Below are 21,027 nucleotides of genomic sequence, written 5' to 3'. Positions count from 1 at the left end.
AAATCTTGCAGTTTTATGCTATCGTTTATATTATTTTTCCTTTTCAACCTTGATAATCTGTTTGCACATGTAAGACTCAACAGAAAGCAGCAGCTCAAAGGCAACTAATCAACTACTCAGCTCAACTACTAACCATTTATTTACTTTTCGCTCAGCTATCAGCCGTAACTAAATCATGAGTGAATAAATTGTACAGTCTTCCACCAACATTTCAGAATTCTTCCCAATCAGTATTACATATGCATTAGCAGTGTACCTATGCAGAAAGGTAGCATGATCTTCCCCTTTCTAGAAGGTGGCTCAGAGGTGTTAGGACTGGAATTCTTCTCCAGTATTAGTTGTCTTTTTCATTATTAACTGTATGAGACTTGAAAGGCTACCAGCTCTCTCTGCAGTAATCAGAATGGAAAAAGATACCTCCAGCGGGCAGCTCAGCCCATCCCTGAGGTGCCTCTCCTGAATTTGCCTGGTTGTTACTTTCTAACAGAGCTTAGCCTGAACTAGACTCCCAGTTGCAGAGAGCTAAGGCTGGCAGAAAAAATACGAAGATGTGGTAGGAAATAGGGCGGAGAACTGAAGCTCTTTCCTAAAGTCTCAGCCCATGTGATACCATGAACAGCAAAACTCTCAGTGGATCTAGATGTCTGGAACTGTGTTTCCATTTGTTCTGCTAATAATTAGCCAATGTACATCTACTGATGCATTAATCACTGATGGATTTATTTTCAACTACATCACTTATTTTCAAAATTCATATCATAGTTTCTTATTATGCAGTTGTTGGAGGAACAGATTTCTTATGTTTTTGCAGTAGGAACCACTGGAGTCTGGTGCTGCCTGCTGTAGAATGGGAAGTGTACCTGTGAGAACATGAAAGTTTAATTTAGTTGCGTCATTGCCATTTCAGGGATCCAAGCCATTAGATCTTTTCATATGTCCTTTCTTTTCCAATGGTCTATTGTAGTTGCAGCATTTGTTCTTTTATTGTGGTCTAAAAGTTTGAGTCTGAAGTGGAATTTAGGACTGTATTCTGATCCATGGTGTCGTAGGGCAGCGAGCAGACTTCCCTAAAACAAGTAGCTGCTGAATTGGTGCTTCTTGATGAGACTAAATTCAATCACCTATGCAGTCTGTGTCATTACAGTCTGAGAATCCCAATGCCTTAAAATTGTGCTCAGAGAATAAAAAGAAAATACTATTGAATTTCAGAGCTTAGTAGAATAGAAGAGGACTTTGAAGTGGTTTTGGATAAAGGAATAACTGAAGTTATGATAAGTAAAGTAAGATTTACTGTGTTTTCTGAGATAAACTAACTGCTAGCTGCGAGCTGTAGCACTAAGGAGAAATCTCCATGAAAGAGTATATTCCAAAATTGTGCAATCCCAAAATGTACAATTACAGCAGCCTTGTGCAAGCTTCTATTGTTTGCCTTTGAAGTGTGTGATATTAACTTCTGCTAGGGAAGAAATCAAAGGAAGCAGTCATGCACTTAAAGCGTACAGAAGCCATAAGTCAGTGAACAGGCTGGCACACAAAGGAGAGCCCTGCAGGCTGACAGCTTTTCCATGAAATCACAACACTTCATCGCACACACGTGTAAGGGCTGAATGCTGGAATGGAGAGAATCATCATGAAACTGAAAGGTGACCTTGGCAATAGCTTAACACGGCGTAGTGGGAGTGTTTGAGGAGGCTTTGTCATGGGGCATGTTAATTGTTTGAGGAGGTCACTGGTGTTCCTGCATAGTTTCTCCGGGGGGAAGTGATTTCTCAGCAGTCTTTCCTAAACCTTCCTTAGCTAACATAGTTAGAATAGCAGAAAAATCAAAGCAACCCAGTATGAACTTCGATGAACCCTATATGATCCTAAATTTGATCCCCAGCTCCATGGAAGCTTTCCTCTGAGCTCTGAACTGTGATGCGCCATGCTTTCATTAGTGTTTCAGCCTGAGGAAGTAGTTGAGGTTAAATGACCCAAGATAAGCATTCACCTTTTTTTCCAGAGCAGGATTAACTTTCTTGGCAGCTCCTGAAATTTGGCAGGATCTTTCAGTCCCTGATTTTACAGTGACTGCTTCAGGTTGGTGACTCTCTTGCTGGCTGCTCATTTCACCTGTTTGTAGAAATAACCTGCTAGGTTTCTGCAGTAAGACCAGAAGGGTGAGTGGATATATAAATGTTTGGGGTTTTTAAGTCTATAAAATGTCTTTTTTTTTCTAAACACACATATTCCACTTTAGAGTAAAGCAGACACCTGTGCAGGCACTCTTCAGTGAGGATGACAATATCATGGGACTGTGTGAAACACAAAATGTGATTCTTTCCCACCTTAAATGATGTTGAATTAAAACTGTTTAAATGAACCTGGCTAATTCTGCCTAAATCACTCGTGACTATAGAGACTCCTTAGGGAATGGAGTCAGATGCTAAGGATGATGGACATGATAATGAACATGATGTCCACCCTCCCTGTAGCCAGGCTTGCTCTGGGACCTTGTAGGGCCTGTGCTACTGGCGCTCTTCAGCCAGCTCCATGCTCTTGTATTCCTTGTGCTTTTACCAGTTATGCCTTTTTGCTGCTCAGCTTGACTTTCTTCCTATCTTCTCTTTTCCTTTTTTCCCTCAGCATTTGGCTGCCCTGTGAGCTTGTTTCCTGGGTGTTAGCAATTTGCAGAGCACATGGCAGCTGCTGTCCCTCTTATCAGATCTCTCAGACCCAAGAGCAAAGTTCTGACTTAGCAGTGCTAACACTTCAGAAAGCAATTTCTTATCATGGAAACTAAATGACTCAGTTGCTGGAGGTCACAGCCTCTTCTGTCAGTGGGGAGCAGCTGAAGGAAGGATTCTGCTCTCCTGAACACTGCTCGGTTAGACCAGTGGGAGGGATTTCGTTCCTCTGGTGAAGGGACTGCTTCATTGTTTCAAAGCAGTGTGTTGGACCTGTGAAAGCCATAGCTTACTTGTCTTTAGTCTTTTTTTTTTTTTACAGCAGTTGCTGATATTCTTTGAGATTTACTTTTCAAAAGACAAATCTGGGAAAAACATATACTGAACCCACGTACCATTAGACAGATGTTATAGAGATAATTCATTTAGTATCAGTTAAGTACACTAAGTAGAATATAAATATGCTAAGAAGTTTACTGACACTAATGAATCTTGGTTAATTGAAATGTTTTACCCTTTACAAGTCTTCTGTACTTCAGCAGGCAAAGGATTTCCATGCTGGTCCCCAGTGCTGTGACTTTCAAGGAAGACACTTATGATGCTGAAAGCAGCCAAGTTCTGGTTATACATACACATTTTTATTTTTAGCAAGCAATTCTCTGTGAATTTACCATGCTATCCAATGCTTTTCTGCGCACTTGCATCTCGTGACAGTGTGATCTGTGAATTATCTTGCATTAGCATTGTCTTGCCTGTTTTTAAAGCAGGCAGGGCACAAATCTGCACTGAAAGAAGAGTGTGCTCGTTACAGTGGGATGCAATGTTCAGCCTGGTACTTGTTTGCCTTCCCTCTCCCCCAGGACACGCTCTACTCCTCCTCAGCAGGCCTTACCAGATGAGTTCAGTTGCATCAGGGCTTTCTGTATTTGAGGGGCTTGTGGACACAAGGAGGCTGCTTGATCTGTTGGTGGCCAAAAGAGTGCACTGTCTATGCCAAGACCTGGAGGGTCCCTGCAGTAGTGCAGGTACAGCAAGCAGCCACTCATCCCTGAACAAACTCTTCCCTATGTGGAAATGGGGCAAATCTCAGTCCCCACACAGTGTTCCAGTGAGGAAGGAAGGAAGGCCATTGTGCCATGAGAAAGCAGCTCATTTGTTAACAAGAACTGGAATCAAAGCCACTAGGGTATTTCAAGGCCAGGATGAATGGGGCCATGGGCAACCTAATCTAGTGAGTGGTAACCCTGCCCACAGCAGGGGCTTGGAGCTTGATGGTCTTTATGGTCCCTTCCAATACAAGCCATTCTATGATTCTGTGAATTTCAGTGAAGGGGAAACACTGAGACCTTGAACATGCTGAGTAGAAACAGAACTGAAGGTATATGTTTTTTTTCCCTCAGTACTGTACTGAACATGCAGTTGAAAAAAGTGGAAAGAAAATGAATGGAGAGTGATGTCTCCTTCTGTCAAGGATCCCTGCAACAGAAGGTTTCAGCTCTTGCAAGAGAGCATACTTTCTTGTGAATGACATGTTGCAGTTAGGCTGAGAGTGTATGTACTCTGTTTCTGCTACCAAATATGTTTAGAAACGTAGTGAAACTGTGCATAATAGCTCAACCCACTATAATAAAGTCAAAAAATACATGCTTTTGCAATTATTATTATTTCACAATCTCCATGAGTTCCCCAGGAGTTCTTCAAATTTGAGTGTGCACAGAAGTGTAGGATCAGCAGGAACCCAGAGGTAACGAGATTACTGGAAGCACATTCAGAATTACTGCTAGTTGAATTCTGAAAGTACTTCAGCATAATGGGAGTTTTGCTGCGCACGTAACATCTGTGCGGGTGTCTGTCGTAAAGGTAGCAGCACCAGGGTGCCTGCGCTTGCGGGCGAGCAGCGAGTCAGCTGCTGTCACTGTGTAAAGTGCAAACAGGTCGGAGGCTGGCGTGTGGGCGGTGGGGCAGGAGATAAGCAGTGGGAGAAAAGGGCAGCGTGAGTTGTTTCCTCAGCCCACGCTGAAGCGCTGCCCTTTCCTCTGGTCGGCCAGGTAGTTTCCAAGGAAGAGCACCAGCCCTGTTTGCTTAAGCCTCAAAGCAACGTTTTGCTTGTGTGGATGCAGCAGTCACAGACGAGAACTTGGATCACCTGACGTAGCACCAGGGCCCTGTATCACATGCAGCCAGGGTGCTGAGCTGGGGCAGGGGCTCAGAATAAGTGCTGTCAGCTCCGAAACATGAGTTGTGGCTGCTGGAGATGGGGATTGGTGCCTGACAGGACCTATTTCATCTGCCCGTGCTACTGCGTAACTTTTTTTTTCTCTTCCTCTTTCTTTTTTATTTCTTAAAAAAAGAAAAATGTTTTACAAGGTCAGCGGGAAGCAGACAAAATCTGGAGCAAAGAAGGATTTTATGCGGTTGTCATATTTCTCAGCATCTTTGTCATTCTAGTAACTTGTTTAATGGTAAGTTTGCTTTTTTACCCTTTTTTGCTGTTCTTTACTTCATACTTTTCTTAGTGTGAAGGATAGAGTCGCATTCTTTATATGAGATGTGTTTCCTCAGAGCTGTTAAAAACTAAGCTCTCATCATGCTGTGAAGCCAAAGTTTGAAGAAATACATTTCTTGATATATTTTTAGTCCAGCTGAAGAAGTAAATCACAGTCTCTAAGCCTGCAGAGTAACTCTGCAGTGATGTGAATGATGACTTCTCAGCCTTCTTACTAAGGTCCCAGATCCCAGAAGCTGTGTTAGCCTACTGTGTTTCAGTTAGTGGATAATAATAATAATAAAAAAAACACGTTCATATGCTATTGGTAATATACAGTTGTTAGAGAGAAAGCACGTGTCTATGTTCATACATTGAATATATAGATTCTAAACTGAAGTGACAAATAAGTACACAAAGGAGTGATAGTGTTCTCGAACAACTTAGACATTTTGCTGTGTGAGTTCAGTGGCCATGTTTCTGGTTGTTGGACATACTTGCAGTGCTGAATGTGAGGTGTGCAAAGGTCACGCAGACCAGGAACAAGGCTCCACCACCACTGACTCTCCCAGGCTGTTCTACATTTCTCCTGTGTTACGTCTCACATGGTGTATGTTTCCCGTGGTGCATAAACATATGGGTTTACTGAATCCTGTGAAAACTCTCAGCATTTATGAATTCATAGTACCTTGGAGTCTTTTTAATTATCTTGCTTGCAAGCACGTTTAATGTTTAATTCAATCTAGGCAGATTTCCCACTTACAACCTTAGGATGGAAAGAACATTTAAGATTTAAGAAGATTTAAATGTTCAAATTTATAACAAAATCTTATTTAAACTCCCACACAAAAAAAAATTGTTCTTTTTCATAAATTCTATTTCCTAGTCATCTTCATTTCTCTATGCCATCTCACTCCAAAGTAGCAAGGTAAGTCTAGAAGTACATACTTACTTTTTCTCCAAATTTTTACTTTGCTTTTTGGTAGAAGGGTCCAGAAGCAGAAAGCTTAGCTGTGTGCGCAGGTGAATTGGAAGTGTCTTTTAAAGTATGGAGTAGGAAGGAATGCGTCAGACATGGAGCCAAACACTCAACTCCTGCTGCCCTCAGCAGTGGGAACAACCAGGGCTTGGATCGCTTCTGCTGGGAACACTGTGTACCATTGGTAAACCACACTGAGCCAAGTATTAAGTAGGAACAACAGCTTCAGTACTCCTATGTGTAAAGTAGGACTCTATTTTTTTTTTTGCTTTACATGGAGAAATAATTGAGCTGTCACTAAATATAATAGTGCAGTATTTGGCAGTGGATTTAATTGTTAGCTATTAATATTTGTTACTAATTTTGCCTGTTTTGATAAACCAATGTGTTTGCATATCCTTTTTTTCCTTTTTTTTTTTTTAAAATAGAACCTCTATATAGAACTGTTTTGAATGGTCTGGAAGTATCATTTTCAATTTATGAAATGCTTTCATTATTACAAAGTGGTTTTCTAAATGATGTGGTTCTTTTCACTTAAAAATCAAAAAGTAGGATTATTTTTTCATTTAAAATATTGAGAGATGTGGATTTTGTCTTGTCAACAACTGTGGGAGTCTAAATTTTTATTACTGGCTCCAGTGTCTTACAAATTATGAACGGTTATTTGATGCTCTGGGGAGATTTTTACTTAAATTAGGAATATTTTTCAACTTCATGATTGTATTTTGGAATTCCTTCAGAAAAGAATATTGAATAACAAAAAAACAACATTTCAATATCCATTTTTTCACTTGTTTTTAAGGTCACAAGTTTCAGGATTCATAAAATGGTTCAGGCCTTCTGAAAGCAATTCAAATATAGGCTATCTACAGGTAACTAATAACAACCCACCAGCTTTGGCTTTTTTTTTTTTACCAGTTGAAAGACTTAAAGCAAAATTAAAGATATGTAGTTTAATCATACCACAACAGTGTTTAAGCTGACTCCAAAAATAGCATTTTTGTGTATAAACTAGTTCTAGATTGCCTGAATTCTTTTATTCTGTTTCTATAAAACCTTCTATAGTGCATTAAAATCAACGTATTCAAATGCCTTGCAGTAATAATACATAAAACAACATGACTAACACTTTATTTCATCCTTTCCCCAGAGCTGAAGGGAAACTTTTTTGGTTGGCTTTCTTCTTGCGTACATACACACAGCAGCCTGGCTCATGCAGAGATGTGCACACAGCTGCATGCGCATGTTGATAAGCACTTGTTAGAGAACACTTTTAATTAGAGTGAACCATCTTAATATCCTTGGTTTTGGTGAGGTTTTGCTATACAGTCCTGGGTGCCCTAAATATCTCTAGGCAGATGAGTTCTCGTATCACTGCTCCACATAACAGTTGCCAAGAAGTTAATCCCAGAGACGTATTTCTCTCTTTGTGATTTCCCATTTCTCTCTGAAGATGAAAAATGGAGTTCCACTGGCAGTTTGAATGGGTAGCTAGGAGGTACTGGCCAAGCTATTGCATCAGCTTTCCTTTGTAGAACACTGAGCAGAAATGAAGAGTGATTATCATGGTGTCAGCACCCTGTCATTCTTCCACATAAGCCAAGTCAAAGGGAACACAAAAAGAGTTAATTTCCCGCTGAACTTGGCTTTGAACCCTAGATCTAATACAAGAAAAATGAAAAGTTGACCCACCGTGTGTGTCCTGAAAAGGGGTACTTCATGTTGTTCTGTAGCTCCGTGCTTCTTTATTATCTATATAATGAGTCTTCTGAGCAATACAACATCAATTCTCCTACTTAAGGCCTTTGTATCTGTTTCCATCCATACTGACAGATATGATTAAAGTGACTTGAAATAACACAACCAAGTTTAATTTTCAGAGCTTGGCAACTGGATTGACCTCTGCCTTTTTGGCCATTTTCTTTTTTTTTTTTTTTTTTACTTTTATCTGGAATTCATTTTAAAAATGACTCGTTCACATCACTGAGGATCACATGTAGTTCTTCAGCTTTTTTTTCAAATTCTGTAAGTATTGGCTTTTTTTTTCCCTAGAATCTTGTAATTAAAAAGTATTTAAAAGTTTAGGAAACAATAATAGTTCAGAGTTTTGGAACACAAACCCTTAATTTTTGGGGGTCTCCAGGGGAAGAAACTATGTCAAAGCACCTCAGAGACAAGAAGGTGCAGTTAACACTGTCATGACAGTGAATGTTTTATCTGTATGTCTCTGGTTACCAGAAACAAATGAGGCAAAAGCAATCTCTGGGGTAAAGGGTTATAATATTTCAAATCTCCATTTTATCTGTACTGAGATCCTTGTCCTTGCTTCATAGAGGGCTGTTTTTCTGCAAAATTGTGGCCAAGAGAGTTTATCTGTGCAATTTAATTCTAAGCTGTTCTGAATGAACAGATGGTTTACGTAGCTAAGTCTTGTTTAATGGGTGTATTGCTAACGACATTAGGTCAGTTCTCAGCTAAACCTCTAATGCTAATCCTTGAAAAAACAAACTCATCAAACTCATCAAATATATCCAGTCTTCACTGAAAAGCTTTGGAGTGATAGATCTCCATGCAGTAGCAGGGAAATCGGTATCAAAAAATGCAGCAGAAAAATTGCTTTGATAGAAGCTCTGTTTTTATGGCTTTGCAAGCATGGTAGAAAGTATATGGGTATGTGCAGACACCCTCAAAGAGCTGTGTGAGCACCTTTCACCCATTTCCACACACAATACTTATGGTAGTGTGACTGTCACAGAAGATGCAACCATAGTTGTTAGAAGTTTCATGGTTCTCAGGAACATTTTACAAGTGGTGCAGCCACAGCCCAGACCATATTTTTGATGTTCCCCTCAAGAGATGAGGGCTGTTACACCAGTGTAACGTAGGCTGCTCCTCTGCAGTAACAGAACTGAGCACATGCTATCTGCCAGCCCTTGCCAAACCCCTGTATGAGAATGTTAGCATGGAATTCAGTGGAAGAAGATTAGTACAACTTTCTGAAAAGCTTTTGCTGTGCATATACACTCTTGGATGTCAGTGTCTTGGTAAAACACATTTCTGAACAGTCACAGATCCCTAAATAGCTTCATAGTCTATGTGTCTGTTCAGAGTTGTTATAGAATAGGTAATCTTTCCATGAAGATACTGAGGAACATCCTTAGGATACTGAGGAGTACTTCGGGGCAGTAGCACCCTACCATTATAAAAGTGGCCTGGTTCAACAGAACCTGGTTGAACAGAACACTGTTCAACAATAAGCATCTATTTTATTTTGTGCCATTGTCTCTCTTGTGCTAAAATCCTTATACATTTTCCTACAATTACTTTATTAATCATTGTTTCCTTCTTCGCGGAGACTTGTGACTATTTTCCATTCTACGTTATTTGTCCCTTTAATAATACAACTGCTGGTGTTACAAATAATTACTGCCTCACAACAAGAACTGTTAAAATCTCTGCTGCCCACGTGTACACTCCTTGGTTTATGTAATGAAAATATTTATCCTGCTGTGAGCAATGCCATACAACATAAGTTGTGGCTTACTTTCTAGGAAAAAAAGCCACATTTAGCAATCTTATTGTATTTGTGGTTCCTTCCTTACCTTGTTTACCAGCGAATTGGGATTGGGCTTTCCTCTCTGTTCCAATAGGTTCTGTATAGATTAAAGGAGAAGATCCAGTTGTCACTGAGACAAGAGAAGGAAAAGAAGCAAGAGATCCACCTCTCACCACTTCCCCTGCAGACATCTCGATCTGAATATAAGACCACCAACAGCATGGTCCAGCCTGAACAGGCTCCAAAGGTTGTCAATGTGGTAGTGGACCCTCAAGGCCAGTGTGTTCCTGAGCTCAAACCTCCCCCGTGTGCCAGTCCGTCTCCTTTCAGAATGAAATCTGTGGGGCTCCAGGAAAGGTAGGATGGTGCCCAGCACATTCAGAATTTATTCTGTTTTGTTATGCTACTTCTGTTGTTTGATTGCATATGTCTCCTCTGACAGAGGACTGGAGGCTTCATCTTGCAGACATCTTAGAAGTGGGATTTTGGTGTGTTAGTGTCTATCTTATGGGTATTTCTTTGTTTCCTTTTCACATGAAGAATGATGCAGAGCTGAGATTAACTGTAATACTATAATTCCTTTTGTTAATTTGTTTCTTCCCCTTTCCAACAATTACCTCAAATCATTTTTTTCTTTTTCCCTTAACTTTGCCTGTTTTGATCCTGGAGATCCTGGTAGAACAGCTGCTTTTGTCAGCAAAGGTCATTCATAACGTTAGGGAATCCCTAATATATGGGAAACTTAGAAAGGAGAAATATAGCAATTGAATACATTTACTTGTATACTCTTGTCTCGTAGTGTTTCTATTATCACCTTAAGATCATTTTTCTTCTCAAATCCAGCGTTCTCTGATGATAGGGATACAGCCCAAGGTCTACAGACATTACAAAAGAGAAAAAGAAGTGATTAGTAATGAAAGCAGCCCTTGTGATCAGCTCTTGAGAAATACCTGTGCACCAGACATTGTGCACAAAACTCATTCTACCTTTAAAATACTGGGCCTGTTTTCTTTTTATAAAACTAGTTATTTTTCCAAGCAGGAGAATGCACCCTGACATCTGTCTCTCCTCTGTTAGAAACCTATATAATCGCTTGCCTCATGGCTGCAGGCTGCTTTCATAAAGCATCAGTGCTCTGAATAACTAATGTAGCACGCAGCCGTGCAACTGAACTCTTCTGCCCCTGCACAGGAGATAAATGAAAGAACAGACACCACGCAGATGTGACGGGGAAATCAGAATGGAAAAGCAGACCAAGGGAGCATTCCCTTTGAGGACTCTCAGAGCTGAGCTGTAATTCAGATTCACTTGGAACAATGGGATTTCAGTGACAGATTTTATCAATGGCTGTATGCACCACACTGAGTTTTCCCCAAGTAAAAGATGCTGAAAGGCAAATCTGTCATAAAAAGTATAGTCATATCACAAAATAAGGAATGGGGGAAGCAAGCAAATAAGTTTTGATATTTTCTCTCATTCCAACTCTCATTTATAGGTAGGATTCCAGATCCTAGATATAAAGCACACAGTTTGGGATGCGAGAGAGAAAACTACAGGGAATACATTGTGCTATTGTCCTCCAAAATAAGCAGCTATTACTGTGGGATCAAGCCTGGGCATCCCCTCCAGATAGCCACATAGCCACAGCTTGGGGGCCCACATTCAGTAGTGATTTCAGCCCTGATACTGTTTTCTGCCAGGATGAGAAGCTCTTGACAGGCTTATGTGGGTATGGGGACTCGTTGACAAAGTCAGCATTGAGATTCCTTTGCCCAAGTGACTCCACAGGGGGCCCTGAGCAGTAGTTTCTGACTACCTGAAGTCCCCATTTTGATTTCTGAAGTGTGACCCATGGTTATAAAACGACTCTCATGATCCAGACTGAGAAAACAGTCTTGCTTCAAGGAGAATCAATGCACACTGGGGAGCGAGCCAGGAGCGGTGCCCAGCCAGCTAGACGCAGGCTTGTGGCTGTGTCTGAGGGATGGGGCAGAAAGGCCAGACGCTGCCTGTCACTCAAGTTCTACATGCAGAAATATCACTGTGCATTCACAAAGCACAACATCTGCCCTCCTGAACCTTTCTATTTTTCATACGAATCACATTAGCTGGTACAGAGGCAGACAAATTGTTAATCGAGAACTGTCCATACACTATCAAAATGTTTCTGGGAGTTTGCCCTGCTTCTTAAAAGGCATTTTGCTTCTGAACACTGGAGCTGTCTTTGAACCTGTTTTTTTTTTGTGTGTGTGTTTTTGTTTTGTTTTTTTTTTGTTCCTTTGCTGCATCTCTCTCTGAAAAGGCTTTTTTACTCACTTCCCAGTAGATCATGCAACACATTATTAAATATGTAGGGTGCCACAACTGATTTTTGTGTGGCACACACTCTGGTGCCTGGTGCCTTGATAAATGCAGCTGTAAATGAGGCTAATTCCCCAGACTTGTGATAGCTTCGTATGTCCAGAAAGTGGCACGGGCCGGACAGTGCCATAGGTTTGCTCTCGGACTCTATCAAACAGCTAGGACCTGGTTTTCAGCCAGATACACAGCCCATCACCGGGACCTCGTCCTGGGGCTGCCCGGGCCGCAGGGCTGCCGAGAGCCAGCCAGCAATCAGGCTGGGCTGCGGGCGGGTGTGGAGCGGTGCTGGGCTTGGCCGGGGGAAGAGCGACATCTAGAGCAGGCGGGAGGCTGCTGTGCTGCCTGTGTACAGTTCTGCGTTCCCTGTGCGCTGCGGGTCCTCAGGGGTCCATACACCCACAGAATAGAATATCCCGAGTTGGAATGGACCCACAAAGATCACGGAGTCCAACTCCAGATCCCCAAACCCAGCCCTATGTCCGAGAGCAGTGTCCAAACTCTCCTTGAACTCCAGCAGGCTGGGGCCGTGCCCACTGCCCTGGGCAGCCTGTTCCATGCCCACCTCCCTCTGGTGCAGACCCTTTCCCTAACCCCCAGCTGCCCCTCCCCTGACACAGCTCCATGCTGATCCCTCGGGCCCTGTCGCTGTCACAGCAGAGCTCAGCGCTGCCCCTCCGCTCCCTGTGAGGAGCTACAGCTGCCATGAGGCCTCCCCTCAGCAACTCTGCTCTGGGCTGGATGAATCTCAACCACTCTTCATAGGTCTTGCCCTCCAGACCCTTCATCATCTTCGTAGCTCTCCTTTGGCCACGCTCGAATATTTTATGTCTTTCTTGTATTATGGCACCCAAACTGCACACAGTGCTCAAGGTGAGGCCATACCAGCACAGAGTAGAGTGGGACGACCCTTTCCCTCACCTGGCTGGCGGTTGAAGAAGGTTGAAAAGTTGAGGGAGCTGGGCTTGTTTAGCTGGGAGAAGAGAAAGCTCCAGGGAGACCTCATTGCAGCCTTCCAGTGCTTGAAGGGAGCTTACAAGCAGGAGAGGGACCGACTGTTATACAGTCTGATAGTGATATGACAAGGGGGGGTGGCTTTAAACTAAAAGTGGGGAGGTTTAGGTTAGATGTTAGGAAAAAAATCTTTACTCAGAGGGTGGTGAGGCATTGGCACAGGCTGCCCAGAGAATCTATGGATGCCCCATCCCTGGAGGTATTCAAGGCCAGGTTGGATGAGGCCCTGGGCAGTCTGAGCTTGTGGGTGGCAACACTGCCCATGGCAGGGGGCTGGAATTGGGTGGTCTTTAAGGCCCTTTCCAACCTAAGCCATTCTTTGATTCTGTGATTCTATCCATTTCTGTGGGACTGATCTCCAGCCTCTCATTCCCTAGTCTGTATTTATATCCAGGGTTGCCCCCTCCCAGGTTCAGAATCTGGGTAAAGTTCAGTAAATTCTGAATAGCTAATGGTGAACTGGCAAGCAATTTTTAGTCCAGCTTTGGCTGTAGATCTCAGAGCAGGTGACTGCATAGTCAGAACTGAATAGGATGAAACAGCTNGTAGGTGCAGAAAACGTTTCTTTGGTTTCGATTAATTTTTTTTTTGTTTTTTTTTTTTTTTTTTTTTTTTTTTTCCTTTGCTGCATCTCTCTCTGAAAAGGCTTTTTTACTCACTTCCCAGTAGATCATGCAACACATTATTAAATATGTAGGGTGCCACAACTGATTTTTGTGTGGCACACACTCTGGTGCCTGGTGCCTTGATAAATGCAGCTGTAAATGAGGCTAATTCCCCAGACTTGTGATAGCTTCGTATGTCCAGAAAGTGGCACGGGCCGGACAGTGCCATAGGTTTGCTCTCGGACTCTATCAAACAGCTAGGACCTGGTTTTCAGCCAGATACACAGCCCATCACCGGGACCTCGTCCTGGGGCTGCCCGGGCCGCAGGGCTGCCGAGAGCCAGCCAGCAATCAGGCTGGGCTGCGGGCGGGTGTGGAGCGGTGCTGGGCTTGGCCGGGGGAAGAGCGACATCTAGAGCAGGCGGGAGGCTGCTGTGCTGCCTGTGTACAGTTCTGCGTTCCCTGTGCGCTGCGGGTCCTCAGGGGTCCATACACCCACAGAATAGAATATCCCGAGTTGGAATGGACCCACAAAGATCACGGAGTCCAACTCCAGATCCCCAAACCCAGCCCTATGTCCGAGAGCAGTGTCCAAACTCTCCTTGAACTCCAGCAGGCTGGGGCCGTGCCCACTGCCCTGGGCAGCCTGTTCCATGCCCACCTCCCTCTGGTGCAGACCCTTTCCCTAACCCCCAGCTGCCCCTCCCCTGACACAGCTCCATGCTGATCCCTCGGGCCCTGTCGCTGTCACAGCAGAGCTCAGCGCTGCCCCTCCGCTCCCTGTGAGGAGCTACAGCTGCCATGAGGCCTCCCCTCAGCAACTCTGCTCTGGGCTGGATGAATCTCAACCACTCTTCATAGGTCTTGCCCTCCAGACCCTTCATCATCTTCGTAGCTCTCCTTTGGCCACGCTCGAATATTTTATGTCTTTCTTGTATTATGGCACCCAAACTGCACACAGTGCTCAAGGTGAGGCCATACCAGCACAGAGTAGAGTGGGACGACCCTTTCCCTCACCTGGCTGGCGGTTGAAGAAGGTTGAAAAGTTGAGGGAGCTGGGCTTGTTTAGCTGGGAGAAGAGAAAGCTCCAGGGAGACCTCATTGCAGCCTTCCAGTGCTTGAAGGGAGCTTACAAGCAGGAGAGGGACCGACTGTTATACAGTCTGATAGTGATATGACAAGGGGGGGTGGCTTTAAACTAAAAGTGGGGAGGTTTAGGTTAGATGTTAGGAAAAAAATCTTTACTCAGAGGGTGGTGAGGCATTGGCACAGGCTGCCCAGAGAATCTATGGATGCCCCATCCCTGGAGGTATTCAAGGCCAGGTTGGATGAGGCCCTGGGCAGTCTGAGCTTGTGGGTGGCAACACTGCCCATGGCAGGGGGCTGGAATTGGGTGGTCTTTAAGGCCCTTTCCAACCTAAGCCATTCTTTGATTCTGTGATTCTATCCATTTCTGTGGGACTGATCTCCAGCCTCTCATTCCCTAGTCTGTATTTATATCCAGGGTTGCCCCCTCCCAGGTTCAGAATCTGGGTAAAGTTCAGTAAATTCTGAATAGCTAATGGTGAACTGGCAAGCAATTTTTAGTCCAGCTTTGGCTGTAGATCTCAGAGCAGGTGACTGCATAGTCAGAACTGAATAGGATGAAACAGCTGAATTGCTGTCTTGGGATCTGGTTGAGGATGCCAGCACATGCTTGGCATTCATTCAGGGAGTCATTCAAGTTGTGTTGGCTAAAAGGGGAAGAGTGGATGGCTGAGGAAAGGTGAAAGGCTTTTTAATCCAAAGGCTTATCAGTCACCTTTCTGTTATTGTTAATTACAGGCATAGGCCAAGCAGATGAAGGTTTTTCTTCCAGGTCTCCTGATATCTGAATTGTTTGGTACTCTGTTCCGGCATTTTCACAATTGCTGTTCCTTTGCAGCAAACGTCTTTTCCATTGGCAACACCCACAATGTTGTTCCTGACCAAAAGAGCAGGAGAAGCTAATGTTGTTCTCCTGTGGGTGTCTTCTGTGACAAACTGTCATATATCATAGTGCTAATACCTGAATTTAGAATGTAAATGGTCTTTTCTTTTTCCGTAAATATAACCATGAATGATGCGTTACCATTTTTTTTCTTCTTAACTTTTTGTTGGTTTATATGTATAATACATATATATATATATTTCCAGCAGAGTAAGGCTTTATTTAATTCAGCTGGGGGGCCTAAAATTCGTGTTGATATGAACAGTTCCAGCCAAAATCAGAGTTTGGTGTTGTGGGATGTGACATTTTTGACATGTCAGGCTTTGAAAGTTCTTAGTACGAGCAGTGAGTTATTAAAACATAAGCATAGAGGGGATATAAATAAGTTACCACACAGCACAGTGTTCACTTGTTTTACAAATGTATTTGCTTTCTCCCCAGACACTGCTGCTGTTTTTTAGTTCTGGTATTACTAGCCCATACTAGTCTATGGACCTCACTGCCAAAAGGTAAAGTTTGAATCAGAAATGTATTAGCAAGAGCTACTCGTACATGTCCATACAAAGAAGTAATGAGAACAATGATTGTTCTCTGCCTTCCCTTGGCATCCTTCCTCAGAAACATCTTCTATTTGACACCTTTACAGAGAAATTATGGGCAATTTGGACTTTGAGGAAAATTCCTATGTTAATACTGATGGTTGTTCTGTTCTCATAAGAAGGCTGCTCCTAAAGTAATGCCTCCTATTTTATTATCTTGGCCCACAACATCAAAGGCAGATGGATTTTGGTAGTATAGCAGCAGAGGTTGAACCTTCCCACCAGTGTTCTGTTACATTTTGTTGCCATGTGACAGATGGCAGCAGAGGGGCAGTCTGACAGAATGGCATCTGACATGAAAGTGTGTACGAAGCAAAGGTGTGGAACTGGATTCCTCCATACGGAAAAAATTACAGCCATTGACTTTCTTCAATGCTTGCTGAATGTTTATGGAGACCAAAGAGTGTATGTGAGCACAATGAAAGTTGGGCTGCATGGGCAACATTTTCCTAGCAATGATGCTGTCATCGCAGCTGTGAAACTTTGGATCACCTCCACTGGTGCAGATTTTGGCAAGCATGGCACGCAGGCTCTAGTTCATCGCTGGCAAAAATACATAGCTAATGGCGCTGGCTATGTTGAAAAGTAGTGTTTTGTAGCTGGGCATTTGCTCTATCAAATTGTGTCATTGTGCTCTTCATATCTGTTGTAGTTTCCATGGAAATAAATAAGAGGCATTACTTTCAGGGTGACCTTTGTAGTTATTCTGCATAGTTGCACAAACTAAACTATTGTTCTGGCCACGTATACGGTTTTTGTTCCCTATCAATTGCCATCCAGCTGATAAATACCATGGATTTCAAGTACTGTAATATTTATTCTCCTGATGTTAGAAAAGCAGTATCTGTTAAAATGACTAGTTATATTAATGCCACTGGATGCAAAACGAATACCCTCATTCAACTTAGTAAGATGTGTAGGAAACAAGGTAAAAAACCTGGTGTATGCTTCGTTTCATTTATATAAACCCATCTGCATCTCAGGATATCACTGTTCAACCAAATCTCTACTCTAATAGATGAGAAAAAATTCTAAGAATTCTGTTTCTGTTCTGATTTTTAAATCACTGAGCTCTGTTGGTGCTGCAAATATAATTATGGCGTTGCTGATCTGCTATCTTTATATAAAACCAGCTACTGCAAGTAATCATTTAAAGTAATACACAGATGGTAGCACCTTGCAATCTGAGGACTGTAAACATGCCAGTTTTTGTAGTTTATGACACAAGCATGGGAACTTAATATATTTACAGGAAGGGGCCTAGAATTTCCTGGCTAAAATATACTAGGTTTGCATAGATTTGGAGGATAAATTTACCCTATTGTGTGGAGCAGAATATGCTTTCTGCGTTCTTAATTTAAATCCTAGGATTGTTTTCAGGAAAATGTCAGTGCAATTGTTCAAAGCACAGCTATGTGCCAACACAAAAGTAAAAGCTGGAGAACAATTTTACACTGATCGCCTATTAGAAGGAATTTGGAAAGCACCGGGGACCAGTAAAAGAAGTTTGAGCTGGGAGGTAGAAAGCTTGTGCTCCAGCCCTGTGTCTCTGCCACCAGCTTATTGGAGCACTTTGAATATGCTGCGCAAACTTCCTGTGCTGGGTACAGGCTGTCAGGCCCACATCTGAAAGGCTGCAGCAAGAAGACACCCTCAATCTAAAGAACAGTGAGAGAACTATGTGCTACTGTTGGTGCACACTGTTTCAGGCGAGTAAAAGGAAAGTAACAGAAGGACCTAAAAAACCATTTCTCTAATTTGGCAGACCTCTCAGCTACATTCTGTCCAAGTGTGTAAGATGGACTAACAAATTCAATACATCCAGAAGCATTTACTAGCACTGAGGCCAATAGAAGAAGTTAGTCAGTGTCTATGCTGCCAAACTTCCTTTACCTCTAAAAGGGAGAGGACTGGATGCTGACTGGCTACCAGGAATTGTTGGTGCACGTGCTCATTCCCAAACTATGCCAGGGAATTAATTGCTTTGAAGCAGTCTTGTTGGCAAAGGCTAAAAGCAAGCCAAGAGCAGGGCTTGAAATTCAGCAGTATTGATTACCGAGTATCAGTGCCTGGGACTGTTTCCTGGCACTGCTTAATTGCTTTTTGTTGATGTGATTTGCACATCAAGAAGTGTACATCTGGTGTGTCAGCTCACATGATGGGAGCAGTCCTGAGTATGCCTTCTAGTAACCCTCCTTTCAGCTTGGGTCTCCCTACAGCCCAGCACTGTCCTTCTTCCCCAGGGACCACTGAGGCCATCTCAGCTAGCTGAAGGCCACAGCGTGACTGGGTAAGGGCAGGGGCTCTACACTGCAGTGTTGAGAGAAAGTAGTCTGAGTGGTGGGGAATGTGAAATGGGATCCACGTGTGAGGATCTTCTTGTCTGGCTGGGAGGTAAAAGGTCTCATTTAGGGTGTGAATTCATGACTAGATACAGAATTATGCTTTACATCCAGCTTGCACTGGTGTAACATTTCTGTTAGTGCAAGGTCTCCCTGAAAACTTTCTGCAAACAACAGACCCCCAAATTGCACAAATGTCTGTTCAGCCAAGTTCATTGTAGACCTCTCTGCTTATCTGCAGTGTAGGAAAAGGGCAGGAATGTGAATTGTCTTGTTTCTGAAGGGGAAGTGAACTCAGGCAGCAGCCTAACAAAGACCTTTTAAATACCATATTTTAACTGTTTGACTCCTGGCTGCTTTAGAAGGTGTTTTGGTTGAAGTTAGAGCTCTTTGAAGCAGTACTCTCTGGGAGTTAATGATCTAAATAAATAGATGCAAATAACTATGTGCCAGCCCCCAAACATACGCCCACAGTCCATTTCCCTGTGTCTCTAGCACCTCTTGCACCTCTTGCAAATTACTTCATGTTAGCATGGGGAGATGGTACATTGCCTCTCCTAGCTCTATCTCCACTTGCTCACCTCTAAATAGTCCCACGTTCCTTTCTTTTTCTCTTGCAAAGAGCTGATGGTTCTTCAGAGCTCTTCACATTCATTTCTGGAGGGGATAATTCAGGCAAGCTAACCCACCACTGCTCAGAAAAAATCTTCTGGTATCACTTCATAGTCCTCTCAGATGCAGGGAAGCACTCCATTTAGAATGCAGCCCATGCCTACACTTGGTTTTGCCTTTTCCATCCTGTGAGTTTCAGTCGGGAATTTTATAATAATTTTATTGTATTTCCCAGGTCTCTTATCTTGCGTTTATTCTTGTTACTCCAGTTGCTACTGGTTTTAGCTTGTACACAGGAAACCACAGTGCCAATCAGTGTTGTTCCCAAGGTGACAGGAAACCCTCTTTGGTCGGATGTTGATTGTGCTTGTCTTTACTGCTCCACCCTTCACATTTTCTTCCTTTTTGGCTTAAGTTAAGACAAATTAATCAGTGGCCGCCATCTGGTAGACAGTTTTGGTGGCTTTGCAGTGATTCGTCCAGTTGATCTTTTGAAAAGTAATACACAGCACAAGAAACTGAGGGGAAATATCTATGTTAATATTTAAATGCTTCTGGAGGCCTAGGATCACACAGGCCATTGTTGCCCTGGGCATGCGGTAATTTGAGCTGTGTGAGTAATCCCTCTGTCTTGTCCAGCAGCAGGCTTGGGTTTTTAAGCACTGTTCCGTCAAACAGCTAAACCAAAGGCTGCAGCTTTTCAGTGGTTGACTTCTTTGGCTCTGCTTTGCTTCTGTAGCCAGCCATCCCAGAAAGGGCTTCTGACGCTAATGTGTAGGCAGAGTGGGACAGCTGGGAAAGTGAGGATGCAAATTAGCTGGACTCGAGTGCTCCATATTCACAGCTCAGCCCCTTGCAGGACGCATCCATCAGTAGCATTTACAACCAACTATACTGCTTTTTTTTGCATGGGCTGTTTGGAAATGTAGTACTAAGGACAAAAGGAGTGAGGAGAGCATCAGTTACATTGTAAGAGTCAGGCTACTGTATTGCACGGGGTGAGCTATATTGCAGTTCGTGGGTCCTTGATTAGATCCCACAGGTGCTGATGTCAGGAATATGAACAACCAGTGCAGAAAGGAGCACCCATACCAGATACAAAGTTTTGATATTTACAGTTATGGTTGATTTTTCACATCTGGTGACTTTTTTTATAAAGTTTCCTTGAATTATCCCATTAATGTCTGTAAAGGGATTATGCCTCAAATTCACCTTTTCTGTTGTTTTGCACTGTATTTCTCACTGATCATGCAATTCCTCTCGTCCAGCTGTTCTGCAGGACTGCTTAAAGTTGAATTTACCTCAGTTGCCCTTAATTTAAAACATTAAGAACAGACAGAGAACACCAGATGAAGAAAGAAAAGAAAAACATAAGCGTCTCCAAAAATGAAATATGAAATAAGTATGTCTCTGAATTGCAGGAAGCTGCATACTAGACAATAGTTACTAAGCATCCAGCTTACATTGTAGCCATCAGTTAATACTCCAGGCCATGACTCTCTTATTTGAGTGCAATCATAATTCATTTTATTTCTGTGCCTTGTCAGAAGAACACTTGCAAATGATGGCAGTTTACTAATTACATTGCTTATTTTTGGAAAAAGCCAGCCCTCGAAATTCAGCAGAGATCTCCTATGCAGTCAGAATCACTATGTACAGAAAGCTTAACATCACTTGCTAGCAGAAATGTCACTTGTTTGCAAACACACCTTTCCTCAAATAACACTGCTATAGGTCAGGGTATTTCTGTTCCTTGGCTCTTGTGGTAAATTCTCTTAGCATTTATATTAATACAGCACCTGAATGCCTCAGTCACGTATCAGGATCTGTTTGTACAAGATT

At 42.8% G+C, this 21,027-nt stretch overlaps 1 protein-coding gene across 7 annotated transcripts in view; it reads left to right on the top strand.

Moving 5' to 3' along the window:
• The window catches only part of PTPRR (protein tyrosine phosphatase, receptor type R), a 145,194-nt gene that overhangs the window by 78,296 nt on the left and 45,871 nt on the right, over nucleotides 1-21,027 (top strand). For 3 of the 7 annotated variants that reach the window (XM_021385167.1, XM_021385168.1, XM_021385169.1), the window contains 2 exons: nucleotides 5,018-5,128; nucleotides 9,781-10,043. In XM_021385167.1, coding sequence (XP_021240842.1) covers nucleotides 5,018-5,128; nucleotides 9,781-10,043 — 374 coding nt within the window. Of the gene's footprint in view, nucleotides 1-1,624; nucleotides 1,644-2,018; nucleotides 2,160-4,695; nucleotides 4,715-5,017; nucleotides 5,129-9,780; nucleotides 10,044-21,027 lie in introns of those variants that run through there. The other 4 variants (XM_021385173.1, XM_021385170.1, XM_021385172.1 and 1 more) reach the window with 4 other exon arrangements.

This window comes from Numida meleagris, chromosome 1, assembly GCF_002078875.1.
Source record: "Numida meleagris isolate 19003 breed g44 Domestic line chromosome 1, NumMel1.0, whole genome shotgun sequence".
NCBI classification, from domain to species: domain Eukaryota; kingdom Metazoa; phylum Chordata; class Aves; order Galliformes; family Numididae; genus Numida; species Numida meleagris.
The sequence above is the reverse complement of the archived record's forward strand: the minus strand, read 5'-3'. Positions and strand labels throughout refer to the sequence as shown.